This window comes from Macrobrachium rosenbergii, chromosome 36, assembly GCF_040412425.1.
Source record: "Macrobrachium rosenbergii isolate ZJJX-2024 chromosome 36, ASM4041242v1, whole genome shotgun sequence".
NCBI classification, from domain to species: Eukaryota; Metazoa; Arthropoda; class Malacostraca; order Decapoda; family Palaemonidae; genus Macrobrachium; species Macrobrachium rosenbergii.
Genome location: NC_089776.1, coordinates 18,543,539 through 18,559,969, shown reverse-complemented (window position 1 = coordinate 18,559,969; position 16,431 = coordinate 18,543,539). Strand labels below are relative to the sequence as shown.

Here is a 16,431-nt window from a genome sequence, read left to right as displayed (position 1 = left end):
AGCTTACTACTGAAAGAATAGAATCAATGCACAAAGGCAGGCAAACACACAACCATACAATGTGGGAAAGATGTTTATTGATAAACAAGATAATTGCAAGTGAGATTGAGATGACCTTGAATCATACCTCTCTCTCTCTCTCTCTCAAAAGTTTACCATGACATGTGCGCATATATAGTTACAGACACTTCACGCACGAGTGTATATATATATATATATATATATATATATATATATATATATATATATATATATATATATATGCACAACATTAAGTAGTTTTCTCTAGCAGAAGAAAAACAAAACAACCGTCACTGCCACATTATGCTTAGACTGCGAAATCGTGAAAGACAACGCTGAGCAGAAAACTTCCATAATATTAGCCATTCATAAAAAAAAAAAAAAAAAAAAAAACAGAAAATGCTCATCATCATCCTGTCGAACCGCCCCATGCAATCTCGTGCCAACTGGATGTTAAGGCCTTTCTTTCACACCACATCTTTCCAGCTTCTTTCTAAACTTTACCTCCTCGTACCTCCGAACATCATCGAATTATTTCCTCATCCCACCAGCCCGTCATCTTCCATTCTTTCCACATGGCCAGACTAACACGAAGATCTGAGTCTCGTCCTTTCACCTTGAAAGGATTAACGCACCAAATGGTTTTCCCTTAAGTTTTCAGGTATGTTTGTTTATATGGCAATCCACCGGATATTTCACAAAGTAACTGTTGAATTTCAGTGATATTCTTGTGTGTGGAGGTGGTAGTTAGGTGTAAGCTGACTGGATTATTTCTTTAAGGTCCTCCGGCAGCCGGGCATCAAAAGGTTTTGTTTCTAGATGTGAAAGCAGGACTTTTTTTTGCTATGACATTTATAGAAACATGATCTCTCTGGTTACTCTCGATTTTGCTATTGTTATTGGGTTGTATGTGCTCATGTTAGCGGTTTTTCAGTGCTATTTCCTTTGCTGTCGTTGTACATTTTTCTCTTAATTATAAAAATTGTCTCTCTCTCTCTCTCTCTCTCTCTCTCTCTCGGTTTTTTTTCTCTCTCTTTTAGTCCTCTCTCTCTCTCTCTCTCTCTAACTCTCTGGCTTATTTTCTTACTCTCCTTTTCCTCTTTTAGTCCATAGCATTAGATGTTTAAATATATATCTCTCTATCTCTAACTCAAAATGACTGGCTTATAGTCTTCAAGGTCAGGGCGGCTATCTAAATACCATGATTATCTTTGGGCTATATAACCCTGGCGAGATGTGTTTATAAACCGGGGTGTCCAGAAAGAACAGCGGAGGATAGAAACCGAGGAGACAAAAACATCCAACAAAAGACTTTTTGAAGGCTGAAATGATGATATATATATATATATATATAGATGACTTAGACCAACATAAATGTATATATACATTTGGTACAGAACAGTCAAGGATAGAAATCTGTGGAGGAACTTGGGAAGGTTTCTCTGTGGAACATTCATTAGCAAAAGGACGGTATTTTTTGAAATATTCACTAAGGCTGTATTTTCATATAATTAAATGACTTTTTGATATATATTAAAATATATATAACATTTTACAGGGTTTTTCTTTGTTTAAATGTCAAAATGGGCAGTTCTAATATATACAAATATATATACAGTACATATATACATATATATTAGCTGAAGCCACTGGGAAAGTTCAAAATGAAACGACAGAGTGCCAAGCACTTTCGTGTATTTTCAACACATCTTCGGGGCACAAAGTAATATATATATATATATATATATATATATATATATATATATATATATATATATATATATATATATATATATATATATATATATATATATATATATATATATATATATATATGTGTGTGTGTGTATATATTGTATATATATTATTAGAGATTTACCTGGGGAAGAATGGGTAACTTACCACGTGGGTTCAATTCTGACTGCAGGTGTAGGTTCAGGTAAAAAGCGTAAAGGAAAAGGTTAAGCTGAGGGCTTTACTTCAATGGGGAGAGTTCAGAGAAACACTTGGAGTTCACTTACAATGACTTATATTTATGTTAACAAACTAAATCAGAAGAATGGGGAATTTGCAAAACCAGACAGGGGGAAACAGATTCCTGTCGAATCACTAAAATTACAGTAATTTATACAGTAACATAAGCAGGGGAAAAATCCACTTCGTAGGACACCGTTGGGTGAGAGGCCGTGGTTGTAACCATGGCACAAGCACAAGGAGTGAACAGATAGATTCCACAGCTAGCAACTCCATCTGCAAACGAGAATGCAACGGTTACTTACACAGATTTAAGTAGCGACCGGGCATCACAGTCTCTTCAATTTCTTGCGCTTGGACCTTACGGCTTTGTAGTGACAAGCGTATCCAAAAAAGCGCGAGGAATTCGAGAAGTTAAGAGGGCATTGTGGCTATTACAATTACATATGTATCTGGTAAAAGTGACCAGTAGATTCATATATATATATATATATATATATATATATATATATATATATATATATATATATATATATATATATATATATAATTGAATAATGTTAAAAGAAAAAGAAAGATATATATATATATATATATATATATATATATATATATATATATATATATATATATATATATATATGTGTGTGTATGTATATACTGTATATGCATATGATATACACGTGAGTGCGTATGTTTCTTTGCCTCTATGTATGTGTGTGTGACTGTCTAGGCTAGGCGCAATTAAGATATTAAAGATATCAACGTAATTTATAGGACCTCTGAAACCACTGATATATCAGTTTGCCCTTCAAAGAGACAACAAGGCAGCAAGACGACTGAAACCCTCATCAGCTGGCCAGAACGAAGACTTGGTAACGTTGCCACGAAAAACATTAGTAAGTGTAATGACTAAAAAAAACTAACCCGCAAGCTCCTAATCCCCACTGACTTTCTTGCTACTTGCTGCTTCCCTGTAGGTGCTATGTACCATCAGCAAAACGTTTATGCCTTTGAAGTAACATGAAGTGAAAGTCCATCAATTTTGGACAGATTTAAAATGCAAAATGAGTGGCTGCTGTGCTTAACAGAGCTCAAAATTCGAGTAGCAAGTTGCAGAGCTAAACTAGACATGCTCACACGCTAATCTTGTACCATGTTACAACTTCCCGGTCCATGTAAGTTATATTGTCAGATACTAACAGTAAGCCAAGTATTGTCCATAAAGATTCATGTATTTAGAGGTAGGGTAAAGTTGCCTTGTACTTGGCATTCGTTATTCTATCATTATCGGAGCGTTGTTTTCAAGCCTCAGCATCAGCGGCGTCGCATGACATTCTTTTTCAGCAAAGAATCCACGTAGTAGGGTAGTGCCGTCAGCGCACCTCACGTGGTGCAGCGTAGGCCACTAGCTACACATACTTTCTAGTCTTTTACTTTACCTTCCTTCTCACTGCCTTTCTTCATTCTTGATGGCCATCCTCTCTAACATTTTTCTTAGCGCAATTGTGGGGTTTTCTCCCAGTTCAACCTTTACATCCTTGTACTTCATCTCCTTTACTGGGTCCCTTTATCTCGCTGTCCTACCACTCCAGCTCGATCTTTTGTCTGTCCTGAGTGCTGGATGGCCGCAGGTGCCCCTTCAGTGCTCGGCTTGAACAGCTTAAATCTCATAAGATCAATCAGTTCGACGCAGAATTATCTAAAGTGGTACTTTCATGTTTCTCAGTAATGATGATTTTGATTCAGACCGTCATCGAAAGTTTAACTCCTCGTTTGATCATTCCCCACAAGATTTAATATGTGTTAATCGTCCTGCAACTCATCAGCATTTTTTTTTTTTCGGTGTCGTGATGTCACTACCCCAGTTTCAAAAGTTTTCCTTCTTTTCCATATAAAGTGGTGAATCATGTTGTGAACATCGATGCTTAAAGTAATCTGATTCTGTTCCTTCAAACATTCTGCCTTTTACTTCAAAGTTTGTATTCATACATCTATTAATTTTTATTCATATGTATTTCAGTCTGCTTCTCTTCTCTGCTATGTATGTACGCGTGGGCATTGTACTCAAGGTAAGATTGCTTGACAAGTTAATGGCCCTTTTGGCTTGTGGCATAAGAATGTGTGGTCATCATGAATAAAATAAGTGGATTTCAAACCACTGACCCAAGGTCATCAGATAATGAAAAACTTTGATTATTTATAATGAATAAATATTAACTGAAAATTGAATTTCATACTGTAGACTTGAGATGACTTGGTCCAAAGACCTTATGATTTAGATGTGCTACTACAGCAAACACTGTCGTTGTTCCGCAAAAACTTTAAAAGGTCGAATAGAAATTAAGATTTTATAGTTAAACGAGCAATTCTAAGTCCCTGAAACGAATTCTTCTTAGTTTCAACATAACATTCAGAACTTCTTTAGAACATGCGCTGTTTGTTAGAAATAAACAAGTAAAAAATGCGCCGAAGTATCTTTTCGCGCAATCGAGTTTTCTGTAAAGTGTATAATCAAAGCCACCGAAAATAGATCTATTTTTAGGTGGTATCGGTATAATGCTGTATAAGCCGAGGCCCATGAAATTTTAACCACGGCCCGGTGGTGGACTATCCTATATCGTTACTAGAAGCACGATTTTGGTTAACTTTAACCTTAAATAAAATAGAAAATGCTGAGGCTAGAGGGCTGCAATTTGGTATGCTTAATGATTGGAGGGTGGATGAGCAACATACCAATTTGCAGCCTTCTAGCCTCAGTTTTTTTTAAGATCTGAGGGTGGACAGAATAAAGTACGGATGGACAGACAAAGCAGGCTCAATAGTCTTCTTTTACAGAAAACTAAAAGGTCAAGTATAGTATTCTTTGCAATAGAATTCATTATAAAATTTAAAATTATTACTTTTTCACTTTTAAAGTAGTTTTTATAAAGCGTTTTTTGGCTAAAAATTCTCATTCTAACAACGACACAAAGGTAAGATTCCTCTTCATTCTTAAAATATCTGACCAGGATTCGAAGCTGACACCCTTTTGTGCAAGTGATTTTGATGTCAGGTTTTTACCATCAAATCTTGATCGTTGTTTCACCATGGCTGAAAGACACTTGCAGCTCACAAAGAAACTATGTTTTGCATTGGATAATTTAATTCTCATGCAAGCAAGATTGATTTTAATGAAATCTGTTCATTGATTTTAATAACACATATTCATTCACGTTCTTTCTTTGTCGTCAGTTCATTCCTTAGATAGACTGGTATACTTACTAGTATATAAATTAGCAACTTCTGAAGGTCATTTAACAAGAAAGAGAGACTGAGTTACGGGAGAAAGGCTCGCAGATCTCGGGGCCAAGCACAAAACATTTAGATGATTAATTCATTAGTTTTCAAGATCAAATCGTAAATCATCAAGTCAAGAAAAAATTACCCTTCACACAAAAATCTTAAAAGCCAATAGTTTGGAAAATGTCAGTTACATCAGAAATACATCAGTATAAAAATGCTTATGACGGAGCCTTCTATAATCTAAGAAAATAAACAAATAATAATTCGAGTTGACTGGAGTGACCTTTTACTTTTAAGCCTAGGTCACCTGGGTTTATGGGTATACCTTTATAAGACCTTTCAGGTGAAATCCAAGATAGAATTTTAAAAAATGCACATTATTCTATTGGCAAAATATTTAAATGCCACATTAGCTGACCTTAGAAACAGTTTGGATAGTCCGTCACACTTCAGGATATCAGTCCAGTTTCCAGAAACTCGTCAAACATTGACAGAAAACGAGGTTTGAACAAAGAATTCGTGTTCAGTTTATCCATAGCATTCTCTCTAGCTTCTCTCATGACGGTTCCTATGTCTTTGTCTGAGAAATTTGGAATTTCTTCGGGTTCCATTAACACAGCTGGTAAAATCATCAAACCAAACATCAGACCGACTTTATTCTTGTCTCGGAATTCTTGCATGAGGTCCTCTTCGGTAAAAGACATCGGCAAATCAGCCCCGTCTAGCACTTTTTTATAGGATGAGTGGTAAATGGACATGAAGTCATCAATATTTGGTGTCCGGATGTCTCCTGTCACGCTGGTATACAAAAAGTAGTTGAGGTCAGTCGCCAAAGACGCCTCGCGACACAGCTGAAGATCAAGTAACATGACATCTGTGGGGCGACCTTCGTCGTTGTATCTGGAAAGAGTAAAAACTAGTTCTAGTAATAATTCTATTTCTGCACTTGTTTGAGGGGAACATTAAGCAAGTTTTAATGCGGAAAAGATAGATTTAGGGGAAGCATTACGTTTGTTGCTAATTGAAATAATAATTCTGGCAGACATTACACACAACCTCAGAAAATATAATAAGTCTAGTCTTTCACTCAGTTATGAAGGATTAAGCAAGTTTTAATGCGGAAAACATAAATTTGGGGGAAGCATTACATTGTTGCTAATTGAAATAATAATTCTGGCAGACATTACACACAACCTCAGAAAATATAATAATTATGGTCCTTCATCTTTCACTCGGTTATCAGTTTAGGGGAAATCCGTCCTCGTCAAAGACAGACTCCTAACACCCACGATGCCACCTCCCGGCCCAACCCCCTCCTCCCCCCCTCAACCATTTATTCAGTCACTCTTGAATGACGTGGTTGGGTAATTGCTTCTTTCCCTCTAACGCCAAGATTTGGAATTCTCTTCCTTCTTTCATTTGCCGTGACTTTTACAGCCTTCCCTGCCTTCAAAGGTGTTTCGGTCCCTTTCTCTGGTATTAAGCGCCACTTTTTTCCTTTCTTCCTTATTTTTCTTCTTTTTCTTCCTGACCTCGGATAGATATTGCACTAAGAAGTTAAGTATACCTTAGTTTAACCAGACCACTGAGCCGATTAACAGCTCTCCTAGGGCTGGCCTGAAGGATTAGATTTATTTTGCGTGGCTAAGAACCAATTGGTTACCTAGCAACGGGACCTACAGCTTATTGTGGAATCCGAACCACACTATAACGAGAAATGAATTTCTATCACCAGAAGTCAATTCCTCTTATTCTTCATTGGCCGCTCGGAGATTCGAACTCGCGGCCAGCAGAATGCTAGCTGAGAACGGAACCCACTCCCCCAACGAAGAACTATATGGCACTAAGAGGGCATACCCTTTGTTCAAATATAGAGACTACAATACGTGTGAAAAGTTGAAACGATAATTTCCCCCAGACACATTTCAAGTTACAAATAGAAGAGAACTTACTAGGTCAGTTGTTTGGAAGCTGTATTGCGGTATTTTAAACAGTGTCTGACTTACCTGAATAAGATGTTGTTGTTCCAGCAGTCTCCGTGGCATATGCCGTTGAATCTTTTACTTTGCATCTGAGCAGAAAAAACATTCTCTATTTCAGGTTTCAAGGATTTCAGCCATTCAATGGCAGTCTCATATCCACCAATTTTTTCCAGCATGTTTACACCAATATCGGTATAGCTTTCAAACACTGGTAAAAATACCTTTTTAGCACCGGGAGTGAAGGTTAGCCAGTCTCTTGCAAGAAACTCATATTTACTTGCGACAGTCTCCCCTTCCCGAAACTTCCTCATCAAGAGGTAAGATGCGCTGTGCAGTCTGGCAAGTTCCGCCATGACAAGGGCAACGTGATCTTGATCCATGCCTCTCTTCCTATCGAACATTTTGAAATCCCTTGCTCTCAGATCTTCGAAATACATCTGCTCCTTCCCCTCTTCCAGGGAAACGAAGAGACACCTAGGGAGGTGAAGTTGTTCTTGGCCCGCCAGAGTTAACGCTTTATTTAATGCCGGCAGAACTTCTTGATAAAACTTCCCTTCTTTGGAAAATAAGATCGGTGTTAAATCTGGAAAGCCATCTATTGCCCTCTGGGCAGTGAGTTTGACAACATAGGTGACCTCGAATTCTTCTTTACTATACATCGAGTATTTAACTTCCACGCTCGTAACCATGCCGATATAATTATCTCCAGGTTTGGTAAAGTCAACGACCTTCCAAGATTTTAAGAAAGCATCGCCTCCCTTGTCCGCTTTGAGAGCTTCCCTGACATGTTCCTCGACAATCAGGCTTTGAGGAATAGTGGTCTTCTTCTCAGTTGCTGCCACTGAAAAAAAGGTTAAAAAGCACCATTAATAATTAAGTACATGTATACATGTGAGCAAGGTCTTTTAAGTATACTCCGAGTATATTTAAAAGACCTTGCATGTGAGTATCCTAAAGGTAAACTGACAACGGGAATTTTAATATATTTTTAAAGTAGCTTTTATAATTCATTATCCCTTCATTTCCCATCATATTTCCTTTCCTTGCGTATGATTTTTTTATGGTGAATTATATTTGCAAATGGAACATTTCCCGACGTCATGGATTATTCCTAAGAAATTTTCTGGAGAAATAACTCCTGCTGTGATGTTCATGCAACTGATCTTACACTTTTTTCAAGCATGCGCTTATTCATGTCGTCCCAAAGACACGTGACTGTTTTAATCCTTGATATTATAACCTCGCTTTCACAGGTGCCACTGTTAACGTATCAAAAAAAAAAAAAAAAAAAAAAAAAAAAATATATATATATATATATATATATATATATATATATATATATATATATATATATATATATATATATATATATATATATATATATATATATATATAGTCATCGTTTGTATTGGAAGCATGAAATTCTCATCTTCCTACTCTCCCTTAATTTTAGGGTACGTTCTTCATCTAAGACCCTAATATCCCTAAGGGTATTATTTGAAGAAAATTCTATTCGAAAGTGTGGTCTCATTTTCTCAACACACCTTGATTTCAAATCTCTTATCTCGGACCATCTCAGCCCTAGGAGAGCTGTTAATCAGTTCAGTGGTCTGGTTAAACTAAGATATACTTAATTTTTCAGCACTGTGCCTCTTAAGTTCATGCATATCCTTTCCCCAGGCCTGTGCTCTTCCAGTAACTAACATGATCAAGCTCTTAGTATACCACCTACTATTCATTACTATATTTGCTTTCAATTTTAGGGAGGGTTTTGCAGACTAGATATATGTCATGTAAGGGAAGATGCAGAAATGTGAAAAATTAAATGCATAGTGTTAGGCTTCATTATGAAAAGCTATGCATTAACTAAATCACAAGGTTATTTCATATTTCAGGTTAACTGGCTGAGGAAAATGCATCTGTCCGCTGAGAGAGAGAGAGAGAGAGAGAGAGAGAGAGAGAGAGAGAGAGAGAGAGAGAGAGAGAGAGAGAGAGAGAATAGGATTATGTTGAAGAAGATCAACTGCAAAATATAGTCATGGGTTTTTTTGAGTAACTGGCTATAACTTTTGTAACAGACTTATAATGAATTATTGTTACATTATAATAGTTTTTCATTTTAGCACGAGAGCAGAAGAGCACGGGTCAAAGGTCTGATACCTTAAGGAATTCTTGATAAACAAAATATCAAGGACCGATGAGGTAATAAGAATACTTCAACAGAGATAGAGGAGATAATAAATATTGAACCTTCTTAATTACTTGATGTTTTTCAGTAAATTGCTATCTTAAGATAATAACTGATAAATCTCAAATGATTGCAAGTCATTGTAGGATGCCACTTCAAGTTTATCATTAAAGTCACTATTATTCCTGAAGGTCACTAACATTTAAAATAGCAAATGTATAAAATGTCTACAGAATATTACATACACGCACGTACAGCACTCACATATACAAATAAATGTGTGTGTGTGTATTTCCGCTTGCGTAGTCTAAATATATAATATTTTTCTCAAAATGGCCCATAAAAACAAATAAATGTGAGTAGCCCACTGTAATTCGGCCAATACACATCAGGCCCACCCTCGTTTCAGCGGAAACTGAGAGGTGTTGGAGAGGCAATATTCGTTTGTTGTCAAAAGGTGTTTAGACTGAACCGGTTCGGGCTTATGAATCAGGCTGATGTAGACAGTAGATTTATCCACCTCTCTTGAGTTAGCCAAGTGTCTACCTCTGTAACTAATACAAAAGGCACAGGTTCGAATCCTATCCGGGGCAGATGCATCTATAAATTATAATTCATTTGGATGAAAGTTATTCTTAAATGACTATTTGTGGTCTAATTAATGTCTGTCAAAAATGAAACGTATGTATAAATTATATATATATATATATATATATATATATATATATATATATATATATATATATATATATATATGTATGTGTATATATATATATATATATATATATATATATATATATATATATATACTACTGTATATATATATAAATAAATATATATATATATATATATATATATGTACTGTATATATATAAAATAAATCAGAACTGATAAAACCCAAAATGTCTCGACAAATAATACTTCATTTATGACTACAGGTGAATGTGGAATGATGGTTGATGGCAAGAATATTTATAAAGGATATGAAGGTGTCCGCACAATACCAGGGCTACGGTTCTGTCCGTTGAAAAACAAATTGCTGTTAGACAGCATTAAAAATGCTTTCAATATATATACAAAGACACACACACACACACACACACACACATATATATATATATATATATATATATATATATATATATATATATATATATATATATATATATATATATATATATATATGTATGTGTGTGTGCTTGTGTGTGTGTGTATTTCTCTGTGTCTTAGAATAACTGATAATTGAAGGTAGGAATAAGTTTCAGCCCTCTGGTGGGTTTGAACCCATATCCTCAATGCTCTGAGTTCCGGACCCTCAGTATAATCTACTAGGAAGTCAGTACCACGAATGTGCTACCCTCTGTTGGATCAGCTTCAAGCATGCTTTCCCCGTAGTTGTAATGTAAAGCGTCGAAGATGCTTATCTAATTGCCAGTTGCTTATTTAATTGTCAATTGCATTAACGTTCACACCTTGTGAAAAAGTACATATATATATATATATATATATATATATATATATATATATATATATATATATATATATATATATATATATATATATATATATATATATATATATATATATATATATATATATATATATATATGCTGGACCTTCTTACCCTTTATCCTTTCAGTGTATAGCGCCAGATAGTGTTACCTTTTTAGTTTTAAGTAAGTACCTTTAGGGCGAGGTTGCAAGCCCCAAGCCCTAACTCACTGATGTTGTTTACTGGGCTTTAGTGCTGATGCGTCTTCACACTTTTGAAGGTCACCCATCCAATTATGGATAGTTACCCATCCACAACCAAGCGTTACTTAACTTCGCTGATTAAGCGATCATCATCATAACTCGCGAGTTTTGTAAAATTGTATATGACGCATCACTGAGACTCCCCTTGTCAATTAGTACTCGAAGCGATAAAAAGCTAGAGAGAAGTGGCAACTGATCAAATCGCAAACTTAAATTTTGAAAAAGATAAAACAAAACACTTCACGGGGCACTTCGAGTCAGCATTGGCAATAGACTTTCAGACCAATATTATAGCATTAGAAACAGAAAATAATGTAAAGCAATATGAAACGGTAAGAGAAAACACAAATGCTTCCTTAACAACTGTAGACGTACTAGTATGCGGAGACGACACCTCTTTCCCTCAATAGAAAGGACGAGGTACACACACACATACACTTCCTCCAGTGCGCTGGGCGAAACTGCCAGTGCCAAGGTTGCGCAACAAACAATTTCAGAAGGTAACCCACCGTGTACCCCTCTGAAGCGGTTACCATAGCAGGAATATCTTACATGTTTTGACCGTGCAGCCGCTGCTGAATCCGTGTGTTAATACAGGTAGCATATATATATATATATATATATATATATATATATATATATATATATATATATATATATATATATATATATATATATATATATACATACATATACATATATATATATACATATATATATATATATATATATATATATATATATATATATATATATACATATACATATATATATATATACATATATATATATATATATATATATATATATATATATATATATATATATATATATATATATATATATCCATATCAAACGCTTTCTTTCAATGACTGCTAGCCGGGTTGTAGTAAGTTTTACTGAAACTGTTTATTAATCTACCTATTTATCATATAAATCTCATGTGCTTATATGATGTTTTATGCATATATATATGCCACTGAGTGTGGTCATTACTTGGACAGGTCGCCACCAGGAAAAGACTGACTCGTTGACTCAGAAGCTCAATGAACATCCATTAATTGTGACGTGGAGCTAACAATCTCACCTCATAAATACTCTTTGAACCCCACAAGAGCAAATCCTACAACAATATCTGAACAATACCTGTTACTTCATATACCTACACAAATGACTCATCAGAAGCAGCCAACTCTCTGCACACACACACACACACACACACACACACACTCACACCAGCGATCACCTCTCTTCACAATCGTGTCTCCTGGCTATCAAGACTCTTCCATTAAAAAACCTTTTCGACGTCATCTGGCCAATACTTTCGCTTTCCTCTTCCTCCTCTGTTCTCCCAATACTCCTGAACTATCTTACTCTCCATTAACTTACCCTCCTTCATTCTCTCACTGGCACCAAACCACCTCAAAACACTCTGACCCACTTTTTCACCTGATCCCTTTTTGGTCTCATTTCTCACGTAACTGCTTTCCTCAATCTTTAAGTCCGTCTTATTCAGCAAATGGCGGCAATTAATGTCAACAACTCCCAACTGCTCTTTGATATTTAGTCAACATTCACACTTAAGTTCCATCAAGGAGAGTTGGATCTATAGCTTCTTTGTGCTTTCCAGCCTATGCCTCATAGAGACTCTTCTCCCCTCATGCATTTTGCCAAGAGCAGGTGGCCGCCATGTTTCGATTTTACTATGATTATCCTCTGTTTTTTCCACAGTTGTTGCGTTTACCGCCCAATTTGCATGTAAATGGGACATTTCTAGTCTTCTGCTATGCTCGTAACCTTCCTTTTGGTCACTGTCACTACCAACTCTCTTTGCTTGGAAACGCTTTTAAACATTTTCACCAGTTTCTGCATACTTTATTTATAATCAATTCTCAGTATGGGACCATCTATAAAAATTAACCCAGTTTTATAATACAAATTCTCACCGACATCAACTTGATTCTTCCATCAATAAATATAATTGAAACCTTTGTGAAGACAGCACACCCTTGTTTGATACCCAATTTTAAACCTGACCAGTTACTTTCCCTTCTAGACGTTCCAGATGCGTTTTGCTTTCCTCATCAAAACTTAATCGCTCTAAATATCTTCAACATTGCGTCTCTGCCAGTTACATTCTGATTTTTAGGTCTGTGTTTACTTCATATAGCATTTTTTCCTTTGTTGTCAAATCCTGGCGTTAGTAGCTTAGTAGTTGTGACGCCAGAAAAATCCCAATAATTAATTAATTAATCTAGTTTCAAACCTTTCCCTCAGTTGTTTCTAAGCAGACACTTAATACGCACACTCTTCGCGGCAAACTGCCTTACTCTTCCCTTATCAGTCTTTCTGTTATCTGTCTTACCCTCTCTATCAAAACCTTACCTTATCCTTTGCTGATATACTGAGTAAAGTTATGTTCCTCTAATACCTACAATTACTCCCTCATTTGGGGCCTTTCTTTTCCTTATACTTATTACAGCACTGATTAGCCACTCGTTTCCACATTCATGATCTAATTGTGGCTCAATGTTTCCTAAGAGCAGGTCCTGTAGATTTATGAGTCTAGTCTGTCCTTGTATGGAATATTGATCTCAAATCAGGGGAGTCATGAAGCCTTAGGTCTTTGAGTTCTTTGAGTTCTGGAGGTATTTTGATTTCAAAGCTGATATTTAAAGCTACTCTGGGTCATCCTAGGACAAGATGTACAACTTGCGAGCCTTTCTTCCTAGGTGTAGATCTACTACCATTTGAATGACTACTTTTGCTAAGCATAAAGGTTACAGTCGATGGCAGAAGAGGGTTTCAAATCTGTCCTGGCAGAAGCTATAAAAGTATACCTTAGTTTAACCAGACCACTGAGCTGATTAACAGGTCCATTCTTAAACTGTCTTGATTTATCTTGCTGCTGAAGTAGTTTTGCTCCTGAATGGAATGACTTTTTTTGCTTTGTTTATTTTGAGTATGAGCATTATTCTATATAATACTAATCTTTTAATAAAATCAAAGGATTCCCACTTTATAAGGACTCAGTTCTTCTACCATCCTGCATTTATTTCAACTTTATCATCATACTGTCAGTTCTATTAATTAGGAAAATTTCTCGACTGTAGGTATTTTCTGTTCTATTTACCTTGTTGTTTACCTCAGGATTCATAACACAAATACTCTGTAAAATTCACAATTCGACCAACCAGTCTGAAAAATTTTCAGAACTTATAAAAATTATTCAACCCATTTCAGCCTGCATAGAATATATCACGCTTATCTTATGTAAAACTGTTGCACTCTACAACTCCCATGTTCAGACATATTTGAACAAGACTGACAGTTATGCAGACTGTGCAAGCATCAACATGTACAACTAAGTACAGAAGATCATGTCAGTACGTCTACCTATGCCTGTTTGCTGAACTGTAGATCCACTGATTCCTGTCTTAAATAGATACTTTTTTTAAAAGCAAAAGGCGAGCAAATGTCACATTCTTTGCAAGGCAGCATTATTGTTACATGATAAATTTATTTGTCTACTATTCATTATTCACACTTGTCATCTTCAACCAAGTGTAAAATATACTCTTCATTCTAAGTACATATATAGTAAGTTTTGCATATTTTTTCACGTTTTCTCTGGTATCTTCCTGACCATCTTCATAATTTGTGTTTCAAGTCCTTGGCTGTGATGCAATTCTGAGTATGGTAGAAGGAGATGCTCTGGCTGCATTTTACATTTTACCAAATAATAGCGTACAAACAGATGAAGGCTCTGGAAAGGAAAAGGAAGGTGGAATAACAACAGGTCATCTGCCGGGCAAGCATCTGAGTGAGCCAGCTAAGGCAGGTATCCCTAACACACTACTCATGGAGATGGGAACTATGATGAATGCAGTGCTACCAATATTGCTATTTTTACTAGATGCATAACTCCTTTATGGTCTTGGGGAACATCTCTCATATCAGTTGATTACGGCTTTCCAGGGGCCAGTCAGCAAAGCACAAAAATCTTTCTTTAGTTTAACTTTCTAATGGAAAATATTGAATACGAGCCTGCTGGCGCACGCTACGCACACTGGAACTCGACGCTGCTGTCTCCCTTGCCCTTCCGATCCCCTACCTATCCCGCCCCCACCTGGGGTGGACACACAGGTTTGTAGGAGGGTGGATGTCTCCCCTACCCTCCCGTTCCCCTACCTACCCTGCCCCCACCTAGGGCGGACAAACCAGTTTGCAGGGGGTGGGTGGCTGTATCATTCTCCCCTACTGCCCCCCGGGGGAGGACAAACAAGATCAGATCCACTCAGATTTCATTATTATAGATGATTATTTAGAAGCTAGCTTTAAGGGAGAAACTTCATACTTTGTAATCAAGGAGAAAATGGAATTTTTCTTTGGAATTCTCATGATATCTGGCTTAGATCCTGTTTCTTCCTGATTGTTATTTTAGAAAAATTCAACTGTGACTAGAAATTAAAAGGCATACACTGCAATAAGAAGAAGCAAGTTTGAAAAAATCACTTAGTTTATCCATTCGGGTGAGAATTCCTTGCTGGATAAAGCTGAAACATGTTAAACTTCGTTGTTTCAAGTAGGTTCGTAACTCATTTCCAACACAAGAAATCACTCTCTCAAGATGAAGACATTGTTGAATATCATGGTTAATATAGACAGAAAAAGAGCACCAGATTTTGGATACAAAAATTTGGTGCATCTCATAATCGTTGACTTACATCACGGATGTGCATACAAAGGAAATCTTCCAAATGAGAAAACATTTGGTGAATGCATAGCCACAGTTCAAAAAAAAAAAAAACCTGTTGGTGGTGTTATTTAGGGAAAGCAATATATTTCAGAGTTTAAATACGAATAAGAGATTTAAAGACAATATCCTCACTCATTCAGGCAGCTTGTTTCTCATCCAGCCTTGGTTGCATCAGTCATTCTCTACCCAAATGATTTCTGGTATGACATTTTGTATAAAGGTACTATTATGTTTTAGTCCACGAAAATGTTGTTGAACATACCAATTCTTATTGAAGATCTCACTTCAAATGTACATACTTTAAAGTCTTTCTAGCTTATTAGATTAAAGAATATAAGGAAGTTAGACGATAATAAAATTAGAAAAAAAAAACCATTAAAGCTTTAAACTAAACCATGTTTTGTCTGCCAAATCTACACTGAAGGCAATAAATACAGTCAGGTGAAACCGAACAAACCTGAGTTTCA

General features: G+C 36.0%; 1 protein-coding gene across 2 annotated transcripts; it reads right to left on the bottom strand.

Annotated features, from left to right (window-relative positions):
- Positions 1 to 1,982: 1,982 nt before the first annotated feature.
- On the bottom strand, positions 1,983 to 11,690 carry LOC136824991 (uncharacterized). Of its 2 annotated transcripts, XM_067080988.1 has the most exons (4): positions 11,581 to 11,690; positions 7,287 to 8,103; positions 5,699 to 6,180; positions 1,983 to 2,271 (listed from the first exon to the last, which is right to left on the bottom strand). In XM_067080988.1, coding segments are annotated over exons 1-3 (1,269 nt in total). In that variant the 5' UTR covers positions 11,582 to 11,690; the 3' UTR covers positions 1,983 to 2,271; positions 5,699 to 5,729. The 2 variants fall into 2 exon arrangements, with proteins under 2 accessions (XP_066937089.1, XP_066937088.1); XM_067080987.1 differs by lacking the exon at positions 1,983 to 2,271 and having other exon boundaries at positions 5,151 to 6,180.
- Positions 11,691 to 16,431: the final 4,741 nt, after the last annotated feature.